The sequence below is a fragment of the Oncorhynchus mykiss genome, chromosome 24, assembly GCF_013265735.2.
Source record: "Oncorhynchus mykiss isolate Arlee chromosome 24, USDA_OmykA_1.1, whole genome shotgun sequence".
Taxonomy (NCBI): domain Eukaryota; kingdom Metazoa; phylum Chordata; class Actinopteri; order Salmoniformes; family Salmonidae; genus Oncorhynchus; species Oncorhynchus mykiss.
In genome coordinates, this window is record NC_048588.1 from 25,679,597 (window position 1) to 25,706,422 (window position 26,826).

The following is a 26,826-nucleotide window of genomic DNA, read 5'->3' on the forward strand; positions in this document are numbered from 1 at the left end:
GGCAGATTTTGAGATCCGGCTCGAAGGACCAATTGTCAAGAGAATTTTGTTCTCATGTTCATTTTCCAATGCAATTAATACACTCTGTCTGTTTCTAAGAATTTGTAAGGTTCTTATTTAAATTAAATGGACAGAGATCAGTCAGCTTAGCCAATAGCGTTTATTCTCGAGAGCTCTGCTCATAATACCATGTTCATTGGTTTATATACTTCACATTTCGTCATAAAGTTACCCTCCTCCTCTCAGATACAATGGCAATATAGTTCACAAGCCTTCTCACATTGTCTGCCACCTGTTAAACAATCTACTACAAGCCCAAGGTCTCTTCCCTCCCTGGGTGGGGACAGAATGTCCTGTAAGAAACACAGTATTCTAGCCGGTTTGACGATAGCTCCATTTGTTTCTAACAAGGAACAGAAAGTCCTTGTTCTAATTTTTGACTAGAACTACACATTATATTCAGTGTTTTGATTATAATAAGATTCATACATTCATACAGTGACAGGGTAGTATTCTGTTTAGTTATAGTTCTACGTTAAATGTATACATCATTTAGTCATTATTCATAACAATGGGGAGCTTTGCGGCATAGATATTTTCAGGTCTCACCAGAGACGTTTGATCGGGTTCAGGCTCTGGCTGGGCCACTCAAAGACATTCAGAGACTTGTCCCGAAGCCAACTCTTGCGTTGTCTTGGCTGTGTGCTTAGGGTTGTTGTCCTGTTGCAAGGTGAACCTTCGCCCCAGCCTGAGGTCCTGAACACTCTGGAGCAGGTTTTCATCATGGATCTCTCTGTACTTTGCTCCGTTCTTTGCCTCTATCCTGACTAGTCTCTCAGTCCATGCCGCTGAAAAACATCCTCACAACACGATGCTGCCTCCACCATGTTTCACCGTAGTGATGGTGCCAGATTTCCTGCAGATGTGATGCTTGGCATTCATGAAAAATAGTTAAATCTTGGTTTCATTAGACCAGAGAATCTTGATTCTCATGGTCTGAGAGTCTTTATGGGACTTTTGTCAAACTCCAAGTGGGCTGTCATGTGCTTTTTACTGAGGATTGGCTTTCGTCTGGCCACTCTACCATAAAGGCCTGATTGGTGGGATTGTGTCGAGGCACAGATCTGGGGAAGGGTCCCAAAGCATTTCTGCAGCATTGAAAGTCCCCAAGAACACAGTGGTCTGGTCTCCATGATTCTTAAATGGAAGAAGTTTGGAACCACCAATACTCTTCCTAGAGCTTGCCGCCTGGCTAAACTGATCAATCAGGAGAGAAGGGCTTTGGCCAGGCTGGTTTCCAAGATTCCGATGGTCACTCTCCCAGAGCTCTATAGTTACTCTGTGGAAATGGGAGAACCTGCCAGAAGGACAACAATCTCTGCAACCCTGTCTCGGAGCACAACGGACACTTCCTTCGACCCCAAGGCCTGGTTTTTGCTCTAATATGAACTGTCAACTGTGGGACCTTATATAGACAGGTGAGTGCTTTTCAAATCATATCCAATCAATTGAAACATCTCAAGGATGATCAATGGAAACAGGATGCACCTGAGCTCAATCTCAAGTCTCATAGAAAGGGTCTGAATACTTATGTAAATAAGGTATTTCTGTTTTTTATTTAGCATAAATTTGCAAACATTTCTAAAAGCCTGTTTTTGCTTTGTCATTATGGGGTATTGTGTGTGCTGTAGATTGCTGAGGAGTTTTATTATTTAATACATTTTAGAATAAGTCTGTAATGTAACTGTTAGATGAATTTAGTAACCATGTGTTCATTAACCAATTCAATGAAACTACTCCGTCTGTTATATCAGGATTTGTAGGATACTGATAGAAATGAAGACAGACAGAGGCCCAGTCTACAATAGTACAATAGTTAAATGTTTATTCACGGGAACGTTGTGGTCATAATACCATGTACATTGGTCTATATACCTCACGTTTTGTCATAAATGTCTCTCCTCCTCTCAGATACAATGGCAATATAGTTCACAAGCCTTCTCACATTGTCTGCCACCTGTTAAACAATCTACTACAAGCCCAAGGTCTCTCCCCTCCCTGGGTAGAGACAGAATGTCCTGTAAGAAACACAGTATTCCAGCCGGTCTGACGATAGCTCCATTCGTTTCTAACAAGGAACAGAAAGTCCTTGTTCTAATTCTTGACTAAAACTACACCTTATTTTCAGTATTATGATTATAATAAGATTCATACATTCATACAGTAACAGAGTAGTATTCTGTTTAGTTATAATTCTAAGCTAAATGTATACATAATTTAGTCATTATTCACAAAAATCCCTTAACAGTAACAAAATGTGGAAAAGTGAAGGGGTAAAATCACCTCTGACTACAATGATTATGTAATGTGATTTTTTTTAAATTAATGTTCACAACATGTAAATCACATTCTGATTACAAGCATAGTAAACATTTTCATAATACAGATTCAACAATCCCACATTCCGTTATATTGTACAAACACTACATAGACTTAAAACCTATGCATCTGTAATCAATCTTTAATGTCATCATGTGAATATAAATGTTATAATCATCTCTTTGAAATATACTTAAAGTGACATTTTTCAGGCAGAGGGCCAAAGGATGGCTAGGTGGTATGCTTGGGACCACCAACAGCTACAAACATTTTCCAAAGTGACAATCCTAATCTATCACCAAAAACAAAAACAGGGCATCACATGAATAGCGAAAAATCCATGTTATGTCTAGATCTTTCTCCGTCCATTGAGTTTATTCCGACAAGCCAGCAGAGCCCGACCACCTCACTTCTGAAACTGGGCTCCGAAAATGTCCTCATGGTACCTCTTCTGGATCTGCAAATAAAGAAAGAAACCATAAAAGCATGGTAAAACACTGTCCACTTACTACAGTATTGGAACTAGATTAAGAGGCATCATGGCATTCATATTAGTTTTCATATTAATGATTGAGAGGAAAGTGAACCAACCTTTAGTTGGGTCAGGTATTCTCCTGCCTGGGTGAGGGTGATGCCAAGCTGGCTGCTCAGAATCTCCTGTACTGCTAGAGTAACTCCCTGGGCCATGTTCACACCCCCACACACATAGAAGTGACCCTCCTTCTGGTGCAACACACTCAGCACCTCCTCTGCCATCCTCTCCCTCAGGACATCCTGGACATAGACCTGCTCACACACAGAGGCTAAATGTTAGGAATAGGAGGCACATTACAGGGAAATAGGAACAATTTTAAGCTTCAATCTTCCATTGAATCTCAAGCCAATCTGATTCAATCAAGCTTTTCAAACGCTCACTCAGTACATGATTTGTTTCAAAATGATGCAACAGTACCTTTGGGAGACCTGGCTGGCGGGAATATGCGTTGGTAACACTCTTCAGGACCCCTCGCCTTCTCATCTCCAGTGTCTCCTCTTTGTATAAATGGTCAGTCTCCGAACTCTGGCAGCCAAACACCAGGCTCATAGGACTTTCAGAGAACTCTGTCAAGACAAAACCGTAGCCTTTAAGGTCAGAGAGCTTGTATCAACAGACACACAGACAGGCACACAGACAGGCACACAGACAGGCACACAGACAGGCACACAGACAGGCACACAGACAGACAGGCACACACACTACCTGGGTGTTTCATGTCGTGTAGCCGTTGTTGCCAGAAGCTTCTGAAGGGCGCGATGCCACTGCCAGCCCCCACCAGAATGACTGGAGTGCTGGGCTCTGCTGGGAGGTGGAACCCACCTGAACTGTAAACAATAACACATAATCAGTTAGCTTCACTTTAAATAATAATCTCAATTAATTTGACTGGGGATAGGCTACAACCTAGCATTTTGTGCAATTGAAGAGTGTACCAGCCTAGTGACATACAGTATGTTACAATATGTTCTATACCTGTAGATAAAACATGGTACCAGGTCTCCTTTCTTGATGGTATCCAGCCAGGTGCTGCAGACCCCGTGGTGAAGAGGACCCTGTCCATCTAGTGTAAGACCATTACAGAAAAATACAGTACAGTTACATTCCCAACCAAGAGATAGCAGTTCAAATTCCTTTCAAAGCATTTGATAACTGCTGTATTGTCATTTCTAAGTTGATTTGCCCTGTCCTGTACCTTGGATGAGAGTGTTTACTGAATGTAAAAAAAAATGTCAAATCTAATGTTCTGTACCTTGTGTGTGATAGTTGAGCACTGTCAGAGTGAGATGTAGCTCGTTGGGGTGGAGCTGAGGGGAGGAGCTGATGGAGTAGAGGCGGGGCTTGAGCAGAGGTAGCTGGCTGAGGAGGAAGGCTGCAGAGAGTTCTAAAGACGGGAACTCCTCCAGGACTTCCAGGAAGTTGGGAACACGGAACATCTTCCAGGTCGTGTACTCCTGAGAGTCCTGACGGCAAATGAAGACAGAAGCTAAATAACTTGCAAAATATCTGTTGATATAATTTTTTGGAAAGTGCATAGGCTTACACAATGATTTTGACATTTTCTTCAATTCCAATAGGTAGTATGTCAAAACCTCTTCTTTCATGATATATTTCATTTTTATTTCAAAGACAATAATGAACACTAGTCCTGGAGACAAACAGAAGTTACCTTTGCCAAGGTCAGTAGACGCTGTCGGTGCCCTTCCTGTTTCGCCAACTGAGAGAGCTTGTGGAGGAGGTTCTGAGAGGGGGGCGTGGTCACATCCAGGAAGTAGGTGAGTGCCTGAGACAAAGGGCATGCTGGGATGCGTCCAACAGTCTGCCAGTTTTTCTCATCATCTTTTGGGAAATAGAAATGCAGAGTAATCTTAATAGCGGCAATCTTTCGAAGACGTGTCTTCCTCACAAAACTTGGATTTTACCGTGGTTACCTCAATCAGCACCATTATTAATGAATAGTGTTGTACCTCGGCAGGTGTCAGAACGGTATTCCAGTCGTAGGCACTGGTTTGTTGGGGGCGTATGGGGAAGGAACTTTAGGATGCCAGCCACCAGTTGAGGGAGATTCCCTGGGAAAACACCAACATGGTCTCCTGGAGCAAAGTTCATGACCTCTGCACTTCTCTCCCTCTCCAACTCCACCAAAATGGTGGACCGGCTAGAAACAAGAATGACAATGCTGAATTAAACCCTGTCAAAATTGAGTCCTGTCAAAAACATTGAAAGAATTGCAATAATAACATGCTAGATGACAAGAACTGAACCTTGAATGGGGGCTCTGTAGATTATGTTTGCTCTTCAGTTTCATAGGGAAGACAGTTTTAGAGTGAATGGCTGAAAGTGCTGTAAAAGAGACAATGAAAATCATCACATACAACTGGCTGACTGAAATACAAGACTAGTTTATAATGCTTTATATTGCTACACCAGTCCCTTGTCAAATGTCCATCCCCTGGTCCATGTGTAGTACCTGTGATGCGGTCCTGGGGGCAGCTCTCCTCTGCTACGCGGTGTCTCAGTGGGTCCCAGGCCTCGCAGAATCGCTCTGCCCCAGGGAGCTGCAGACTCAGCTGTCCCTGGATCTTGAACTCCTTATAAGCATCCTGGAAGCAGAGAAAGGGTCCTTAGGCTCAATGATTCAAAACACTACGTAGATCAATATGATATGCAAATGCTTGTGAGAGTAAAGATCATAACAGGTCTTTTTTGTAATGATACTTGAGCATATACTGTAGTAGACATACCAGGAGTATGTTAATATGTATGCTATAAAATATACTGCAAACAGGATCGTCGACACATAGCTAAGATCCACTTTTAAGAGTGTGACATCCTTCCTTGTCTGCCTACCTTGAGAGCGGTGAGAGCCCAGGCAGAGAAGGCCTCCTCCTGTCCGTTCAGTTCATCCCCCTCTCCAGTGGGGGTCACCCGCTCTGCCCCGAGCTCCTCCAGCTTGGCATCCACGGCATGGGCGAAAGCACAGAACTGTGGGTACATCCTCGAGCCCAGCCCAAACACACAGTACCTGGGGGAGGAGAGGGGAGATAAGACCAGTTTCAAAACTAAAGAGGTGTCTGAGAAACTGCAACTTCATCAAATTAGTACATCTTAAAGGTATGTACGTGCCTTCAGAAAGTATTCAGTCCCCTTGACTTTTTCCACATTTTGTTAGGTTACAGCCTTATTCTAAAATGATTAAATAGAGGGGGGAAAAAAAACTATCTACACGCAATACTCCATAATGACAAAGCAAAAACTGTTTATTTTTTTGTGCTAATTTATCACATTTACATAAGTATTCAGACCCTTTACTCAGTACTTTGTTGAAGCACCTTTGATAGCAATTACAACCTTGAGTCTTCTTGGGTATGATGCTTCAATCTTGGCACACCTGTATTTGGGGAGTTTCTCCCATTCTTCTCTGTAGATCCTCCCAAGCTCGGTCAGGTTGGATGGGTCGCGTTGCTGCATAGCTGTTTTCAGGTCTCTCCAGAGATGTTCAATCGGGTTCTAACTCTGGCTGGGCCACTCAAGAACATTCAGAGACTTGTCCCGAAGCCAGTCCTGCGTTGTCGTGGCTGTGTGCTTAGGGTCATTGTAATATTGGAAGGTTAACTTTTCCCCAGTCTGAGGTCTTGAGCGCTCTGGAGCAGGTTTTCATCAAGGATCTCTCTGTTCTTTGCTCTGTTCATCTTTCCCTCGATCCTGACTAGTCTCCCAGTTCCTGCTGCTGAAAAACACCCCTACAGCATGATGCTGCCACCACCATGCTTCACCGTAGGAATGGTGCCAGGTTTCCTTCTGACGTGACGCTTGGCATTCAGGCCAAAGAGTTGAATCTTGGTTTCATCAGACCAGATAATCTTGTTTCTCATGGTCTGAGAGTCTTTAGCTGCAGAGATGGTTGTCCTTCTGGAAGGTTCTCCCATCTCCACAGAGAAATTCTAGAGCTCTGTCAGAGTGATCATCGGGTTCTTAGTCACCACCCTGACCAAGGCCCTTCTCCCCTGATTGCTCAGTTCAGCCGGGCGGCCAGCTCTAGGAAGAGTATTGGTGGTTCCAAACTTCTTCCATTTAAGAATGATGGAGGCCACTGTGTTCTTGGGGACCTTCAATGCTGCCAAAATGTTTTGGTACCCTTCCCCAGAACTGTACCTCGACACAATCTTGTCTCGGAGCTCTACGGACAATTCCTCCGACCTCATGGCTTGGTTTTTGCTTTGACATGCACTGTCAACTGTGGAACCTTATATTGACATGTGTGTGCCTTTCCAAATCATGTCCAAACAATTGATTTTACCACAGGTGAACTCCATGGATGATCAATGGAAACAGGATGCACATGACCTCAATTTCAAGTCTCATAACAAAGGGTCTGAATACTTATGTAAACAAGTTATTTCTGCATTTCTTTTTTTGTTGTTGCAAAAAAGTCTTAAAACCTGTTTTTTCTTAGTCATTATTGGGTATTGTACGTAGATTGCTGAGGATTAAAAAATATATAAATAATTTAGAATAAGGCTAGAACGTAACAAAATGTGGAAAAAGTCAAGGGGGTCTGATTCCAAAGGCACTCTACATGTACAGCCCAATATGGAGAGGACAATGCAGAGAGAAATGCTTGAGATACTACTTACCTTAACTTGTTCCTGAGATACTGCAAGGAGAAAAGCTGTTTCTTAAAACTCTAGAGAAAGAAATATTAACATGTGTTGAATATTGAGACATTACATTTTATAAATGTGGGGGAAAATACTTGTTAATATCTTCAAAATAATACAGAAACACAAAAACACACCTCTCCATTTCCAGGGGAGTCTCCATTCCCAAAGGTGCTAGTTACCACAACAAGAAGGCTCTCCTGTTCCATGTCACTGAAGTTATAGTCCTCCATACAGAGCAACTTTAAAGACATACAGAGCAGCTTCAGTTAACTTTGTAAACATTCTGGGCAATTTTGAGGACATTAGTGACTTAAGACATCAGATTGTACATTATACAAGCATTATACATTATACAAGCACATCTACTTGCTAACTCCCCGTTATGTGTTCTGCAAATTAACTCTTACTGAGCTCAATATAGTCCTCACATACATATAGATTCCAATTAAACTAGAGTTTTACATTTATTCACAGTGGTTAACACACACAAATGCCCTGAAGCACATTAGACTGAGGCAGTAAGCCCTCTATCAGCCTTAATATATATGAGATAGATCTCCTACCCTGGAGTTGAAGGCACCGTTTAGCATGGAGTTCAGTCTCTGGGCCAATGTCTGTGATTTCCCTGTTTCAGTAGCGTACAGAACAGTGCAACGCACCCTTTTAGCCAGCACTCTGCTCATGAGGGTGGAAGAAAAGAGCGCCGCCCTATAGGAAGGAACCAGACATGAATGATAATACTTTGTAATGCATTATGAGCATGGCTTAGCTCAACCTCAACCATTATGTGCATTTACAATGGCTGGCGAAAGTTTTCACCCCCCTTGGCATTTTTCCTTTTTTGTTGCCTTACAACCTGGATTTAAAATAGATTTTGGGAAGGTTTGTATAATTTGATTTACACAACCTATTTGAAGATGCAAAATATTTATTGTGAAACAAACAAGAAATAAGTCAATACTTTGTAGAGCCACCTTTTGCAGCAATTACAGTTGCAAGTCTCTTGGGGTATGTCTCTATAAGCTTGGCACATCTAGCCACTGGGATTTTTGCCCATTCTTCAAGGCAAAACTGCTCCAGCTCCTCCAAGTTGGATGGGTTCCGCTGGTGTACAGCAATCTTTAAGTCATACCACAGCTTTTCAATTGGATTGAGGTCTGGGCTTTGACTGGGCCATTCCAAGACATTTAAATGTTTCCCCTTAAACCACTCGAGTGTTGCTTTAGCAGTGTGCTTAGGGTCATTGTCCTGCTGGAAGGTGAACCTCCATCCCAGTCTCAAATCTCTGGAAGACTGAAACAGGTTTTACTCAAGGATTTCTGTATTTAGCGCCATCCATCATTACTTCAATTCTGACCAATTTCCCAGTCCCTTCCGCCGAAAAACATCCCCACAGCATGATGCTGCCACCACCATGGGTTTGTGCCAGACATAGCATTTTCCTTGATGGCAAAAAAGCTCAATTTTAGTCTCATCTGACCAGAGTACCTTCTTCCATATGTTTGGGGAGTCTCCCACATGCCTTTTATTTTTTCTTTAAGCAATGGCTTTTTTCTGGCCACTCTTCCGTAAAGCCCAGCTCTGTGGAGTGTACGGCTTAAAGTGGTCCTATGGACAGATACTCCAATCTCCGCTGTGGAGCATTGCAGCTCCTTCAGGGTTATCTTTGGTCTCTTTGTTGCCTCTCTGATTAATACCCTCCTTGCCTGGTTCGTGAGTTTTGGTGGGAGGCCCTCTTGGCAGGTTTGTTGTGGTGCCATATTCTTTCCATTTTTTAATAATGGATTTAATGGTGCTTGATGTGATGTTCAAAGTTTAGGCTATTGTTTTATAACCCAACCCTGATCTGTACTACCCAACCCTGATCTGTCCACAATATTGTCCCTGACCTGTTTGGAGAGCGCCTTGGTCTTCATGGTGCCGCTTGCTTAGTGGTGTTGCAAACTCTGGGGCTTTTTAGAACAGGTGTATGTATACTGAGATCATCTGACAGATCATGTGACACTTAGATTACACACAGGTGGACTTTATTTAAGTAATTATGTGACTTCTGAAGGTAATTGGTTGCACCAGATGTTATTTAAGGACTTCATAGCAAAGGGGGAATACATATGCACGCACCACTTTTCATATATTTATTTATTTTTTGCATTTTTGAAAAAGTTATATTTTCATTTCGCCAATTTTGACTATTTTGCGTTTGTCCATTACATGAAATACAAAATAAAAATAAATTGAAATTACAGGTGCAATGCATCAAAATGGAGCGGCAGGGTAGCCTAGTGGTTAGTGTTGGACTAGTAACCAAATGGTTGCAAGTTCAAATCCCCGAGCTGACAAGGTAAAAATCTGTCGTTCTGCCCCTGAACAGGCAGTTAACCCACTGTTCCTAGGCCGTCATTGAAAATAAGAATTTGTTCTTAACTGACTTGCCTAGTTAAATAAAGGTAATACAAATAGGAAAAATGCCAAGGGGGATGAATACTTTTGCAAGGCACTGTATAGCTATGTCAATGATATGATTAGGACTGCACTATAATTTATAACTCATCATGAATGTGTTTATAAATCATCACAGATATGGTTGTCATAGTCCATGGAAGATTACCTGGCCACCGCTTTGAAGCTGATCTGTTGCTTCTTCAGGCACATCTCTCCATTTCTCCAGACATGGGTCATCCAGGGGTCAGGCTTTGAACAACAACAACAGTCACAGACGATCCTATAGCAACTGTCCTGTAATTCTGTAAGGTGAACCTTAACCAGATGAATTATATAGCATGCACAATACAGGATGGTGTCTCAGAACCTACCTGGTAGTAGAAGAAGGGAGAGAGGATGTAGTTGACCATCTCCTGGTGGAAGATGGGGGTGAGAGAGCCAGACATGGGAGGAACCAGCCAGGCCCAGTCTGCAGGGCAGCCGCCGCGCAGCCGGAACTCTGTCTCCAAGTGCTTCATGAAGGACTCGGCTGCAGAGTGGTGGTCTGTGATGGTTACCTTGTTCTTCTGCAGTGTACAGTAATGAGACAAAAGGAGTGCATTTATCTCAAGGAAAACTCCAGATGACGGCTGAACCATTGTCATTGTAGTGTAGCATCCTTTGGCAAAATAGCATTAATACTTTAATGCAGGGAAACTTAAATCAGTTTTATGTAAGTTCTCCCAGCATGTTACATGTGCAACCAGAGAGAAAACATTCTAGACCACCTTTACTCCACACACAGAGACGTGTACAAAGCTCTCCCTCACCCTCCATTAGCAAATCTGACCAGAACTCTATCTTCCTGATTCCTGATTCCTGCTTACAAGCAAAAACTAAAGCAGGTAGTACCAGTGACTCGCTCAATACGGAAGTGGTCAGATGACGCAGATGCTATGCTACAGGACTGTTTCGCTAGCACAGACTGGAATATGTTCTGGGATTCTTCCAATGGCATTGAGGAGTACACCACATCAGTCACTGGCTTCATCAATAAATGCATGGATGATGTCGTCCCTACAGTGACCATATGTACATAACCCAACCAGAAGCCATGGATTACAGGCAACATCCTCACTGAGCTAAAGGGTAGAGCTGCCGCTTTCGAACCCAGACGCTTAGAAGAAATCCCGCTATGCCCTCCAACAAACAGGCAAAGTGTCAATACAGGAATAAGATTGAATCCTACTACACCGGTGCCGATGCTCGTCGGAAGTGGCAGGGCTTGCAAACTCTTACGGACTACAACGGAAAGCACAGCCATGAGCTGCCCAGTGACGCAAGCCTACCAGATGAGCTGAATGACTTTGATTCGCGATTCGAGGCAAGCAACACTGAAGCATTCATGAGAGCAACAGCTGTTCCGGACGTCTTTCTGATCACGCCTTCTGTTGCCGATGTAAGACCTCTAAAAAGGTCAACATTCACAAGGCCGCAGGGCCAGACGGATTACCAGGACGTGTACTCTGAGCATGTGTTAAACCAGCTGGTAAGTGTCTTTACTGACATTTTCAACCTGTCCCTGACCGAGTCTGTAATACCAACATGTTTCAAACAGACCACCATAGTCCCTGTGCCCAAGAACACCAAGGTAACCAGCCTAAATGACTACTGACCCGCAGCACTCACGTCTGTAGTCATGAAGTGCTTTGAAAGGCTGGTCATGGCTCACATCAACACCATTATCCCAGACACCCTAGACCCACTCCAATTTGCATACTGCCCCAACAGATCCACAGATGACGCAATCTCTATTGCAATTCACACTGCCCTTCCCACCTGGACAAAAAGAAGACCTACGTGAGAATGCTGTTCATTGACTACAGCTCAGCATTCAACAACATAGTGCCTACAAAGCTCATCACTAAGCTAAGGACACTGGGACTAAACACTTCCCTTTGCAACTGGATCTTGGACTTCCTGATGGGCTGCCTACACACAGGTGGTAAAGGTAGGTAACAACACATCTTCCACGCTGATCCATAACATGGGGGCCCCTCAGGGGTGCGTGCTCAGTCCCCTCCTGTACTCCCTGTTCACCCATGACTGCATGGCTAAGCTCGACCCCAAAGCCATCATTAAGTTTGCTGACAACACAACAGTGGTTGTTATCCTGGACGTGTGGTGCCAGGATAACAACCTCTCCCTCAACATGATCAAGACAAAGGAGATGATTGTGGACTACAGGAAAAGGAGAACAGAGAACACCCCCATTCTCACCGACGGGGCTGTAGTAGAGCAGGTTGAGAGCTTCAAGTTCCTTGGCGTCCACATCACCAACGAACTGTCATAGTCCAAACACACCAAGACAGTCACACTACAATGCCTATTGCCCCTCAGGAGACTGAAGTGATTTGGCATAGGTCCTCAGATCCTCAAAAAGTTCTACAGCTGCACCGTCGATAGCATCCTGAATGGTTGCATCACTGCCTGGTATGGCAACTGCTCGGTCTCCGACCGCAAGGCACTACAGAGGGTAGTGCGTATGGCCCAGTACATAACTGAGGCCAAGCGTCCTGCCATCCAGGAACCCTATACCAGGCGGTGTCAGAGGAAGGTCCTAAACATTTCCAAAGACTCCAGCCACTCTAGTCGTAAAATGTTCTCTGCTACCGCACGGCAAGTGGTACCGGAGCGCAAAGTCTAGGTCCAAACTGCTTCTTAACAGCTTCTACCCCACTCCTGAACAGATAACCAAATGACAACCCGGACTATTTGCATTGACCCCCGATTTTTACACTGCTGCTACTCTGTTTAATTATCTATGCATAGTCACTTTACCTCTACCTACATGTACATATTACCTCAATTACTTCAACTAACCTGTGCCCCCGCACTTTAAGTCTGTACCAGTACCCCTGTATATTGCCTCGCTACTGTTATTTTAGTTTTGCTCTTTAATTATTGGTTATTTTTCTATTTTTGTCTTTTTTTCATTTTTATTTGTATTTATTTATTGTTTACTTCAGTTTATCTATGAAATACTTTCTTAACACATATTTTTTTCTTAAAACTGCATTGTTGTTTAAGGGCTTGTAAGTAAGCGTTTCACTGTAAGTCTACAATTGTACCTGTTGTATTCGGCGCATGTGACAAATTAAAATGGATTTGATTTGATTCGAAAATTGTAGGTATTTAAAAAAAATGTAACAAAACAGCAACAAGAACATAACTTGGGATTTCTACTGGTAATAACATCATTCAACAGGCACTCGTACATCTGAGCTATCTTTTTTGTAGGCAGGCGCATGGTAACAGTTGAATAAGATGAGAAAATAGAATAATATGCCTTTGGATTGGCCCTGTATATGTGAAGGTTACCTGGAAACTGTATATGACTGCAACATTGATGGTCACCAATGCCTGGTCCTTCCACAGTGAGGACAGCTTGTGTGTCTCCAGGCCCATCCTGCGACCCACTTCCTGTACGGACAGGAAGCCAAAACATTCTCATCCATTGCATCATTGTCAAGTCAGCCAGAAATGTGTTGCAGAAGCATGAAACAAGAAAACATTTTTAAACAGAAAATTAGATTTTTGGTTATTGCTGATGAGGTTTCCTCCTCCATTTCAAAACATATACTAATCCTGATGAGCACAACCCTGTGCTGTAGCCATGGTGATTACCTATGAAAGTGAGTCTTACCTCCAAGATGTTATAACGCTGATAGTCACAGAAATCCCTCACGCCAATCTCAGTGCCCATGTACCAGCCATTAAAGGGACAGGCTGGAAATTCAAGTCCACCAATCTCCATCAGCATGTTGGACACCGCAGGCAGAGCATACCACTTCAGTCCTAGGTCTTGGAACCACTTATGCCTAATGACAAAAGAGCAACACAATATATCTGATAATAATATATAAAAGAACATGCCCAAAAACACCACCACTAGGATAGATGTGGTTAGTTTCTGTAGTGAATCATTCAGTCCTCATTGTGACATCTTTTTCATACACAATGAGCACAATGAGTTACATACGCACAGTTGTGCTCACTCTACCAAAGGTGCTTGAGACACTTCACTCAATTCAGTATTGTGTCCAGTGAAACGAATGAAGGACCACTTTGGAGTGGTTAGACATTGAAATAAAAGAAAATGGTACAGGTCATTGGGCCCTCCTAGAGCTGGCTTTGGGAAACTATTTGGATAAAGGAATGTTGCCTTGCAGACAAGTTCTATAGAGCTCTTCACTCTCTCCCATTCAGCTCCGTTCCTCAAGAGCTCCAGACGGCTGATTTAAAAACAACCATTTTATAATTCAAGCTCTTGAGCAACTGTGGGCAATGGTTTGAATTTACCCAGGCAGCTACATAACACATTGACTTAATTAGATAACTACTACTTAAAAACATCACCATGGCTATGGAGGCGTGATGGTCTGAATCCTATGTATCTCTGATGAATGCAATCAATGGCAAATCTAGTATGGAATCAAACGGATTTGCATACACACGTGTCATAACATAACTGCTATGTAGTGGTATCATAACCAAGCAACATCTCTTTACCAATGAAAGTCATTGTATGTAGTGGAATAGCTATGATAACTCTGCAGGCTTGACCTTGTATTTGTTCTCAAAAGTGTGTTTAGATAACCATCCAATAGAAACCAAACAAGTCACTCACTGGGGGTGTTCCATGGAAACCTCCAGGATCAGGTGTGGAGGGATTTCATAAAGGTCTGGGTCCTCCCCGTTGACCTGCAGGACTAGTGGCAACACATCGAAGAGGCCGTATTGAGGTTTCCATCCAAGCTGGATACAGATCTTTAAGAACACAGGACAAAAGTAACTAACTTTTAAAAATGTATATTTTCAAATGAACACATACAGTATCTGAGCTCTATCTTAGATGTTTGAATGGACGTTATTGAAATAGCTGGGGTAGAGCATGGTGGCTATAGCTACTAGATATAGTACCTTAGTGAATTCTACACTGGATGGGTCTCCCTGGATACTGCCATCAGGCATCTGGTAACCTGCATACTTCAACAACTGGCTGTTCCACACCCGGAAATCATGCCCGTCTTCCTTTCTCGGAGGAAAGACGGTAATCGCAGACCTGAAATAAATAAGACACAAGAAGAAGATCTGTAATAACATATGGACAAACTAAAATACTCATGGAAGGACCTTGAAAAACTGTCCCTTAACAAAGTGAATGACCTATAGCAGGGTTCTGTAATGCTTGTCGTCTGGGGAAGGAGAAGAGGACCAAGGTGCAGCGTGGTAAGTGTTCATATTTTAAATATTTGAATGAACACTGAAAACAAAACAAACAACCAACGAACAGTCCTGTAAGGTGCAACACAACACTAAACAGAAAATAACCACCCACAAAACACAATGGAAAACAGGCTACCTAAATATGGTTCTCAATCAGGGACAACGAATGACAGCTGCCTCTGATTGAGAACCATACCAGGCCAAACACAGAAATAGAAAATCATAGACAAATGAACATAGACAACCCACCCAACTCACGCCCTGACCATACTAAAACAAAAGACAAAACAAAGGAACTAAGGTCAGAATGTAACAGGTTCCCCAATATGCAGCCCATGGGCAATTTTATTTGTTTTCTGAGGAAGAAATGTATAAATAGCCTAATCATTTTTGTTGTTGACATAAAAAACTAACATAGTCACTAGGAAATCAGCTCAAATCAGCTTAATGCATAAATAGAGAGGCATATGTGATCGTATCCCAATGTAATCAAGGTTTGAAATTATTCTGTTTTTCTCAAATACTATATCTGTTTGGGATTCTTACAGTCAATATGCAGAGTACAAATGATTTATAACTATGTTCTGGCCCCCCGACCATCCGCTCAAGGAAAAATCAGCCTATGGCTGAATGTAATTGAGGACCCCTGACCTACAGTATTGCCCTCACGGAGTAAAGGGTTGAAGGTTCAAGTCAAGGGCAAGAAATAACATGTGATACAGGTGTATTAGCAGAATGTATTTTACAATTGTAAATTTTTGTATTTTAGGAGACACTCTTATCCAGAGCAACTTACAGTTAGTGAATGATTTACAGTTAGTGGAACAAACCTGTAGTTTACATTTGACACATTTCTAACTTCACACAAAGTCAGTGGTGTAAAGTTCTTAAGTAAAAAATAATACGTAAATACTTAAGTTGCTTTTGGGGGTATCTGAGCTTTACTATTCATATTTTTGGCAACTTATACTTTAATTTCACTACATTCCTAAAGAAAATAATGTACTTTTTTATAATTTTACTTTTGATACTTAAGTAACGTTACATTTTAGTAATTCCATTTACTTTTGACACTTAAGTATATTTGAAACCAAATACTTTTACACTTTTACTCAAGTAGTATTTTATTTGGTGACTTTCCCTTTTACTTGAGTCATTTTATATCAAGTAATCTTAACTTTTACTCAAGTATGACAATTGAGTATCTTTTCCACCACTGCACTGAGTTGAGAGTTTTCCTTTGAAGAGATTGTCTTGGTGTTTTCTGCCCTCTCCTATGATCTCATACTCATAATAGGACTAGATTAAATCCGTGCGTCTAAAATGCACGCTATAGCCCGATTTAAATGGAAAGCCAATGTTGCAGTGTTCGTTGAGACTTCATTCACGTTAACGCTGCATATGATGGCTCAATAGAAAATGACCTTTCAATTACAATCGCGCTATAATGCGGATGTTCCACGCAGCGGATTTAATTTAGCCCCTTTTCTTTCTGTTTACCTTAGGTTTCCTCCATTTGTGGCAAACTGTAAGTGTTCGCACAGAAACTGGAACATTTCCTGAGTAGTCTTGCACTTTCTGGCATCAAACAGCTGCAGAACAATCCAAGAAACATGTATCATTAATTAGGTTAACCTACACATAGAACACACACGCCCATGATAATGCATGAAAAACACAAACAACAATAGATACTGAGATTGATACCCAATAGATAATGAGAAACATAAATGTATCTCTTCTGCCTTGTATGTTTTCTTACTTGTAAATTGGACCACTGAATCCTGCCGATGCATCTTGGGGCGTTCCTCCATGCTTGCCGAGCACCAAACGCTAATTCCTCAACAGTCAATTGATAGGTTCCTGTGGAATCTATCTCCATAGTAATTTCCTCCAATCTGGCGAGGTGGTGTTCAATTTTGGGGCTATGCATTTGGGATTAAATTAGGATATGTGTAAATCATGGAAAACAAACAAATAGTACAATATAGAGGGGATAAAATATTTTTCCATTACAAACCTTTTGTAAGGCCCACATAGATGCTTCATAAATTATCTTTAAACAAATTCGTACAATAGGCTATAAAGGCTAACTGGAGTAACTAGTTTCCCATACAGTCATAATTTATGAAGCATCTACGAAGGCCTTGTACAGTAAAGGGTTTATAAAGGCTCTTAAATGAACGACAGAAAATATAGGCTACAAACTATAAATGCCTATAAGGCATTAAACAATATTGCATTATTAACCAACAGTGTGTATTTGACAGATGCTACACTTAGTGGTGTCAGGCAATGGGTTGAACACATTTGGAATAATAATAATAATCGTCATCGTCTTTAGAGAATAATTACACTTATTACTTACATTTTGAAGGACTTGTAGTATTGGTTGATTAGGTCGATAGCCTGAGGTAGGATTTCAAGAGTAGAAACTTTGGGACCGCGCAATAGAGCCTTCGGAGTCATGACAGAACCTTCACAAACTTTTGATGTGCATGGTTGGTTCTGTATATGAAATAAAATAAGAGCGTTTCAATTAAAAGCCATTGCTTTATTTTATAGTGTTCAATCTTTTATGAAATAGAAAACACTACAATTCAGGCGCAGCTTCAAATTTTGAGCAAAATAGCTAAACAAATAAATTGCGGTACAATACCACGCCACACACAAAGCATCATAAACTGTAAACGCACCTTGACTGCCTGGTGGTGCAGCATGTCTTTGAGACTTGAGCCATCCTTCACGTTACGCACGGGTATAGAAAACGGACACCTGTTGGCTCTCGTTTCCCACTATTTGATGAACATCCAGGAGAAACGGGTTAAACTTATGTCGCTTGCTTTAAGCACATTTTCTACATTTATTTCGTCTGTAATCTCAATTCTTACCTTATTTGGTTTAGTCTGGTGAGACAGTTTGGTTTCATCATCCTGAAGCAGCTTCATCTTCATAATTGTAAAATAAATGCAGTTCATTATCATATTTGGAAATGCCATTTATCTAAATGATTCAAAATGTAAGTGCTTATAGGTTATTTTACTTTGAGTTAAATAATTTTAAGTTCATTGAGTAACAAACAAATATTAATATTTTGTTTGATTAAAGTAAAAAAACAAATGTTAAAGATAAAATGTGCTCAATAGCTTTCAGTGTTGTGGCATAAACTCTTAAAAACGTTCGAATTTAAATTATATAGTAATCCCGGTATGTATTCTTACCTTGAACTCAAGGTGAGGTGAGCATCAATTCCTCTCTGAAATTTTCCTCCGGAGTTTTTTCCATTTATACCTGCCTGTAACGAAACTTGGGCAGGCTTATAGGGACCTGCCCCTGTTGTGTTACAGGCAGGTAGACTATCATGAATTACAAATAACATTTTTGTGGCCAGCTTGTTTTTGAGGTAGGTCTAATTGAATCTGGCTTGGTTTCAACACATTGTTTGGCAATCCCCATTAGAAATTAAAGACTGTAACAAACAGGTGGGAAAAATCCCTTTAGAAATACAATATTGAATTCCCACAGATCTGTTGAGGCATTCATTAAATATGCAGTACATTCATTACATGACAAGACACAGCAGATGGATCAACGGAAATGCTGTGTTTTTGCAATAAATTGCATTTTTGTAAGACATTTCTCACATAATTTCATGTTTTCTAGTTTTGGATGACAACTGCAAAGCGTAGACATCAAATCAAAATAAAATGTTATTTGTCACATACGCCGAATACAAGCCCTTAACCAACAATGCAGTTCAAGAAATAGAGTTAAGAAAGTATTTACTAAATAAACTAAAGGAAAAGGGAAAATAAAAAAAGAGCACAATAAAATAATAAGAGTCTATATGCATGGGGTACCAGTACCGAGTCAATGTGCTGGGGTACAGGCAATGTAAATAGGCCACTGTGTAACAGAATATAACATCATAAAAAGGGTAAATCCACATGAATTCAATCACTTTTTGAAAGCATCCTTTCATTACAAGTTTGCCCTGTAATCAGGCCAGGGATGATGTCCAGATGTATGGTTGTTTCCCGGAGCATCGGGGAAATAGAGTTATGCGTTTGATGTTATGGAAAACAAGACATCTTCCTGGGTTGCATCACCTACATGTATGTACAAGGTATCAGGAAAGGGAGGGTGCATTTGAGAAAAGTATTTCCTGATTTGGAGCCAGGCTTGTACAAGGAAGCACTTGGGTGTCAAGTGCTTCTCTCACATTGGTTGCTAATTGCCTTACTCAATATTTAACTATGTGACGTGAGTACATTTTTGGAAAGGGATCAAGGAAGTTGGACAACATCTCATATCCCCATTCCTGAACTCTGAGAGTTATTCTGATCCAGCCTGATCACCTGCATCGTGTTGGTGTGTGAGTCAAGACTGAAGCATCTCCAGATGAGATATACCTGAAGGAAGACAAGAGAGCGGGAAAAAAAGCTTCCTTCTTATTGAAAATATACTGTACAGTCATCATGCTCCACAGAACAAGGTAGCGGTGGTATTTTATATATTGAAACTAGCTCAACCCCAATCGGTCTGTCAAAAGTTATACTCCTCTGAACTGTATTGTAACTAAAAAGTCAGACAAGTTGCACCCAAGTGCCTTCATTTATTTACCACTGTGTGCTCTGTATTGCTGTAATTATACATCTATACCAGTAAATAAAATGGTTGTTGCTGGAATATTCAGGTTTATTGTTTCAGGTTTATTGTTTCAGGTTTATTGTTTCAGGTTTATTGTTTCAGGTTTATTGTATTCAGGTTTATTGTTTCAGGTTTATTGTTTCAGGTTTATTGTTTCAGGTTTATTGTATTCAGGTTTATTGTTTCAGGTTTATTGTTTCAGGTTTATTGTATTCAGGTTTATTGTTTCAGGTTTATTGTTTCAGGTTTATTGTTTCAGGTTTATTGTTTCAGGTTTATTGTATTCAGGTTTATTGTTTCAGGTTTATTGTTTCAGGTTTATTGTTTCAGGTTTATTGTATTCAGGTTTATTGTTTCAGTTTTATTGTTTCAGGTTTATTGTTTCAGGTTTATTGTATTCAGGTTTATTGTTTCAGGTTTATTGTTTCAGGTTTATTGTTTCAGGTTTATTGTATTCAGGTTTATTGTATTCAGGTTTATTGTTTCAGGTTTATTGTATTCAGGTTTATTGTTTCAGGTTTATTGTATTCAGGTTTATTGTATTCAGGTTTATTGTATTCAGGTTTATTGTTTCAGGTTTATTGTTTCAGGTTTATTGTATTCAGGTTTATTGTTTCAGGTTTATTGTTTCAGGTTTATTGTATTCACATTTATTGTTTCAGGTTTATTGTATTCAGGTTTATTGTATTCAGGTTTATTGTTTCAGGTTTATTGTGTTCAGGTTTAAGTTATCTGTATGTATTGGTTGGCCTAAAAGATGTTACCATTGTACTGTATATCCACACTTTGTATAGGGTACCCAAGAACTGTAAGGATTCTTATTATATTTTTGTGATTGAATTCGTTTTTATTTGTATTAGTTTAAAATAGTTTTATTTAGTTTCATTTTGATAAAAACATGTTTTTATTTTTTTAAGTGTTAGGGACAGAAAGTATCCTATGCATGGGAGTTTGGGGGGGGGGGGGGGGGGGTGTCGTCCCTTCATGCCACTGAGGGAAAGTAATAAATACATAAGGTGATGGGCCAGGACAAAAGTTTGGTTCATTTTAAATTATCAATCAATCAATCCTAATGTGACTTGGATTTAAAAGGATAAGAGCCTAGACTGGTGCAAGAAATATGGTGGAAGGAAACTCTCGTTCATGTTTATTTTTATTTTATTTTTTATTTTACCTTTATTTAACCAGGTAGGCTAGTTGAGAACAAGTTCTCATTTACAACTGCGACCTGGCCAAGATAAAGCACAGCAATTCGATACATAAAACAACACAGAGTTACACATGGAATAAACAAAACATAGTCAATAAAACAGTAGAACAAAAGAAGACAAAAAGTCTATATACAGTGAGTGCAAATGAGGTAAGATAAGGGAGGTAGGCAATAAATAGGCCATGGTGGCGAAGTAATTACAATATAGCAATTAAACACTGGAATGGTAGATGTGCAGACGATGAATGTGCAAGTAGAGATACTGGGGTGCAAAGGAGCAAGATAAATAAATAAATAAATACTGTATGGGGATGAGGTAGGTAGATAGATGGGCTGTTTACAGATGGGCTATGTACAGGTGCAGTGATCTGTGAGATGCTCTGACAGCTGGTGCTTAAAGCCAGTGAGGGAGATATGAGTCTCCAGCTTCAGAGATTTTTGCAGTTCGTTCCAGTCATTGGCAGCAGAGAACTTGAAGGAAAGACGACCACAGGAGGAATTGGCTTTGGGGGTGACCAGTGAGATATACCTGCTGGAGCACGTGCTACTATGGTGATCAGTGAGCTGAGATAAGGCGGGGCTTTACCTAGCAGAGACTTGTAGATAACCTGTAGCCAGTGGGTTTGGCAACGAGTATGAAGCGAGGGCCAAATGGTGGGTAGTGTATGGGGCTTTGGTGACAAAACGGATGGCACTGTGATAGACTGCATCCAGTTTGTTGAATAGAGTGTTGGAGGCTATTTTATAGATGACATCACCGAAGTCGAGGATCGGCAGCATGAGTCAAGGATGCTTTGTTGCGATATAGGAAGCCAATTCTAGATTTGGGTTTATAGTTTTATGGGTTGCAACAATTTCGGCAGATCATTTTAGAAAGAGAGGGTCCAGATTGTCTAGCCCGGCTGATTTGTAGGGGTCCAGATTTTGCATCTCTTTCAGAACATCAGCTATCTGGATTTGGGAAAAGGAGAAATGGTGTGGGCTTTGGCGTGTTGCTGTGGAGGGTGCCGGGCTGTTGACCGGGGTAGAGGTAGCCAGGTGGAAAGCATGGCCAGCCGTAGAGAAATGCTTATTGAAATTCTCAATTATAGTGGATTTATCGGTGGTGACAGTGTTTCCTAGCCTCAGAGCAGTGAGCAGCTGGGAGGAGGTGCTCTTATTCTCCATGGACTTCAGTGTCCCAGAACCTTTTCAGTTAGTAATACAGGATGCAAATTTCTCTTTGAAAAAGCTAGCCTTAGCTAGCCTTAACTGCCTGTATATATTTGTTCCTAACTTCCCTGAAAAGTTGCATGTCACGGGGGCTATTTGATGCTAATGCAGAACGGCACAGGATATTTTTGTGCTGGTCAAGGGCAGACAGGTCTGGAGTGAACCAAGGACTATATTTATTCCTAGTTCTACATTTTTTGAGAGGGGCATGCTTATTTAAGATGGTGAGGAAGGCACTTTTAAAGAATAGCCAGGCATCATCTACTGATGGGATGAGGTCAATGTCATTCCAGGATAACCCAGCCAGGTCAATTAGAAAGGCCTGCTCGCAGAAGTGTTTTAGGGAGCGTTTGACAGTGATGAGGGGTGGTCGTTTGGTCGCAGACCCATTACGGATGCAGGCAATGAGGCAGTGATCGCTGAGATCTTGATTGAAAACAGCAGGAGTGTATTTGGAGGGCGAGTTAGTTAGGATGACATCTATGAGGGTGCCTGTGTTTACGGATTTGGAGTTGTACCTAGTAGGTTCATTGATCATTTGTGTGAGATTGAGGGCATCAAGCATGGAGTGTAGGATGGATGGGGTGTTAAGCATGTCCCAGTTTAGGTCACCTTGTAGCACGAGCTCAGAAGATTGATGGGGGGAAATCAATTCACATATGGTATTGAGGGCATAGCTGGGGGCAGAGGGAGGTCTATAGCAAGTGGCAACAGTGAGAGACTTGTTTCTAGAAAGGTTCATTTTTAGAAGTAGAAGCTCGAATTGTTTGGGTACAGACTTGGATAGTAATACAGAACTCTGCAGGCTATCTTTGCAGTAGATTGCAACACTGCCCCCTTTCGCAGTTCTATCTTGGCGGAAAATGTTATAGTTAGTGATGGAGATTTCAAGGTTCTTGGTGGTTTTTCTAAGCCAGGAATCAGACACGACTAAGACATCCGGGTTGGCAGAGTGTGCTAAAGCAGTGAGTAAAACAAACTTAGGGAGTAGGCTTCTAATGTTAACATGCACGAAACCAAGGCTTTTACAGTTACAGAAGTCAACAAATGAGAGCAGCTGGGGAGTGGAGCTAGGCACTGCAGGACCTGGATTAACCTCTACATCGCCAGAGGAACAGAGGAGAAGTAGGATAAGAGTATGTCTAAATGCTATACGAACTGGCTGTTTAGCACGTTCGTAACATAAAGTAAAAGGAGCAGGTTTCTGGGCACGATAGCATAGATTCAAGGCATAGTGTACAGACAAAGATAAGGTAGGAAGTGAGTACATTGGAGTTAAACCTAGGCATTGAGTAATGACGAGAGAGATATAGTCTCTAGAGACGTTTAAACCAGGTGATGTCACCACATATGTAGGAGGTGGAACAACATGGTTGGTTAAGGCATATTGAGCAGGGATAGAGGCTCTACAGTGAAATAAGTCAGTAATCACTAACCAGGACAGTAATGGATGAGGCATATTGATATTAGAGAGAGGCATGCGTAGCCAAGTGAACATATGGGTCCAGTAAGTGGTTGGGCTGACTGGGAACACGGCGATTCTGACAGTTAGCAGGCCGATGCTAACATGCTAACAGTTAGTAGGCCGGGGCTAAACAAGCTAGCAGTTAGCAGACCGGGGCTGGCAAGCTAGCAGTTAACAGACCAGGTTAGCAAGCAAGCAGTTAGCAGGGGCTAGCAGTTAGCAGACCAGGGCAGGCAAGCTAGCAATTAGTAGACCGGGGCTAGCAAGTTAGCCTTTGGGGGACGTCGTGATGGGGGTAAGTCTATTTTTGCCTCTTCGTGCGGTGACGTCGATAGACCAGTCGTGGAGTTAGTAGGGTTCCAAGTAGTTCTTGGTAGCTAGCAGGCCTAGCAGGTTAGCAGAATGGGCCTTCAGTGGGCTTCGCGCCTGAGGGGCCTGTTGGAATCCTCGGGCAGATAATGTCGGTATTCCAGTCTTAGAGGATCGGCGGGGTTCCGTGCCCCGTACCGGCAGTAGAAGGAGTCCGGATATTGTAGCCCAGGAGTGGGCTTCGGTGGTAGCACAGGAGCCCTGACCGGGCTAGCTTCAGGCTAATTGGTGCTTGCTCCGGGTTGGAAACGCTAGCCAGGAGTGGTCACCCGGGATTGCGGTTAGCTAGTTGCGAAGATCCAGATGAAATGTTCAGAGTTTGCGGTAGGAATCCGGGGATATGGAGAGAAATAGGTCCGTTATGCTCTGGTTTGAGTCACATTGTTCGAACTGGCTAGAGCTTTCCGAGCTCAAGGTTAGCTGATGACCGCTAGCAATGGTTTGCTAACTGATAGCTGGTAGGTAGTTAGCTGGCTAGCTTCAGTTGAGGGATTCAAGATCCGAAGTAAATAGAAATACTTTAGAAAAAAGCAGATCCACGCAACATTGGGTGATGGAATTTACGACCTCTGACCACAGCAGCCTAGTTGAAGGAGGCAAGGGGGAGGCAGGGAGAGGGGGATGGGGTTGCTATACCCAAAGAGGCCAACGTCATGACACAGGTATGCTAGATTAGGGTTGGAGTGAAAACCTACAGCACAGCAACCCTCCAGGAACAGGGTTGGAGAGCCCTGAATTAGAGGTTCAAGGATCCTGGGCCACACCAACACAGACATCAGAGGGTCAGAGGAAAGTAGAAAATTACAATGTTTATTTTAAATACAAATGATAATAATAAAATCTCTTTTAACATAGAACCCAGTCTAGTCCATTATGAGCTGTTCCAGGGTTTGCGACCGAATCTGCCGGGGTGTGGGAACTAAAAACTCAGTCCAGTCATTTGGGAGCGGCTAGAGAATATTTCATTTGGCAGACTCCAGTCCTGTTTTTTTCTCCAGTCACAAGCTTCCTCGAGCCCTCACTGCATGCAGATACTGAAATCAAAAAAGAGGAGGAAACCTCCAGTGAATTCCGTTTCTTGGAATTCTGTTGACTAATCACAAAAATGTTTAGTTGTCATACAAAGGCAGAGCGTTGAATGTTAATTACCTGTTCAGGTGCACTTTGAAGGATCCGTCCTTCAGAGATGCCTCATCACCTACGTCTTGCCTCAATCCCCTCTCGGTCTCCGGTGTCACCTTCCAAATCACCAACAAGTACACCACCCAGTCTAGGGAACAATCTGTACAGGTCAGGGATACAGACAGGGGTCCTCAGTACCACCATCTTAACCAATCGTTGGATCACATTCACACCAACTTGTGTGATTATTTTTACTTCCCTTTTCATAAAAGAAGACAAGCCCATCACAAACAGAAGAGTAGGACTTCCAGAGTTGTTGGTTGTCTGGACCTGTCGGACTGACTGTAGAAGATGACACGCTGCTGCAAGTGGTGGCTGCCTGCCAGGAAGGAGGCGGTCGACAGGGTTTCCACCCCCAAATCCAAGAGCCCTCGGGTGTGTCTGATAGTCTCTTTTTATAAGGGCTGTAGGAACGGCGTTAGCAAATAGCTTTAGAGGTAGTTAATGCAGAGTGAGGTGTCATCAGGAAACAGTTCAATATCCAAAGAAAGTTCATGCAAACAAATAGCCATCACACACAATCATGTAATACAATAGAAATAATCAACCTCATAGAAAGCACATGCAATATACAATAAATGTGAAAATACTGTTCACTCCGTTACTCTTCTCCCCCCTTTGTTTTTGGTGTCGTCCTGATTAGCCATGTTAAAGACAAGTATTTATTCCTTAGTGGCCTCTCACCTCTAGTTTGTTTTGCAGAGCGTCTAACTGGGGCTTGTTTCTCCTCTACCTCATCTGCTTCTGGGGCTAACCCTGGTGCTGCGGGCTGCTCAGCTGCCAGCTCAATTGGCTCTAGGGCTGTGGGCAAAAGACATACCGGAAACCACATAGGTCTACTCATCCCTCCCAATTCTTTCTACCTTCCCTGTGTCATGACGTTGGCCTCTTTGGGTATAGCAAGCCCATCCCCCTCTCCCTGCCTCCCCCTTGCCTCCTTCAACTAGGCTGCTGTGGTCAGAGGTCGTAAATTCCTGAGAAGACCTCATGGACACATAGTTATAGAGAGTAGTTTTTCATGGAGAACAAAGGAAATCCTTCCACCTCACAGAACTTGAGGTACGAACAAATTTCATGTTCCGGAGAAAGTATAAAAGATCGGTGAAGAATCCAGCTACGAACTGGTCCGTTTGTCACAACTTGGGAAGCTCATGGGAGACGGTGTGGCCACATTACCATAACGCTGTTTATATAATAGCCCCAGATATAAGGTTTACATCTAATTGTTGTACAAGATGAATGAGTGAGTATGATACTGTTTACACAATTTTACAATGTGATTTTGGACTGTTTAATGAAGGAAAACTCAAAAAGGGAATTGGATTTGAACTAAATCAGAGGACCGCCTCTGAGCCCAGTTAGGGTCAGACATCCTGGGACCGCCCATTTCTGCCATTCCGAATAAAATCCAACTTTGAAACATTATCACCAGACCATGTTTCTCTCAATC

At 41.9% G+C, this 26,826-nt stretch overlaps 1 protein-coding gene and 1 long non-coding RNA gene across 3 annotated transcripts; both read right to left on the reverse strand.

Annotated features, from left to right (window-relative positions):
- Nucleotides 1-1,860: 1,860 nt before the first annotated feature.
- On the reverse strand, nt 1,861-24,860 carry nos2 (inducible nitric oxide synthase). Of its 2 annotated transcripts, NM_001124359.1 has the most exon segments (28): nt 1,861-2,836; nt 2,971-3,165; nt 3,332-3,480; nt 3,620-3,741; nt 3,890-3,977; nt 4,167-4,377; nt 4,584-4,753; nt 4,882-5,072; nt 5,179-5,257; nt 5,385-5,517; nt 5,765-5,939; nt 7,552-7,601; nt 7,713-7,817; nt 8,142-8,286; nt 10,187-10,269; nt 10,392-10,586; nt 13,381-13,482; nt 13,706-13,880; nt 14,690-14,829; nt 14,983-15,124; nt 16,789-16,880; nt 17,051-17,213; nt 17,657-17,796; nt 17,985-18,083; nt 18,180-18,236; nt 18,510-18,615; nt 19,647-19,700; nt 24,137-24,860. In NM_001124359.1, coding segments are annotated over 25 exon segments (3,252 nt in total). In that variant the 5' UTR covers nt 18,510-18,615; nt 19,647-19,700; nt 24,137-24,860; the 3' UTR covers nt 1,861-2,785.
- Nucleotides 24,861-24,885: 25 nt separating this feature from the next.
- On the reverse strand, nt 24,886-26,523 carry LOC110504069. The gene is made up of 3 exons (XR_002470552.2): nt 26,061-26,523; nt 25,344-25,780; nt 24,886-25,228 (listed from the first exon to the last, which is right to left on the reverse strand). It is a non-coding gene; the product is annotated as an uncharacterized LOC110504069 (long non-coding RNA).
- Nucleotides 26,524-26,826: the final 303 nt, after the last annotated feature.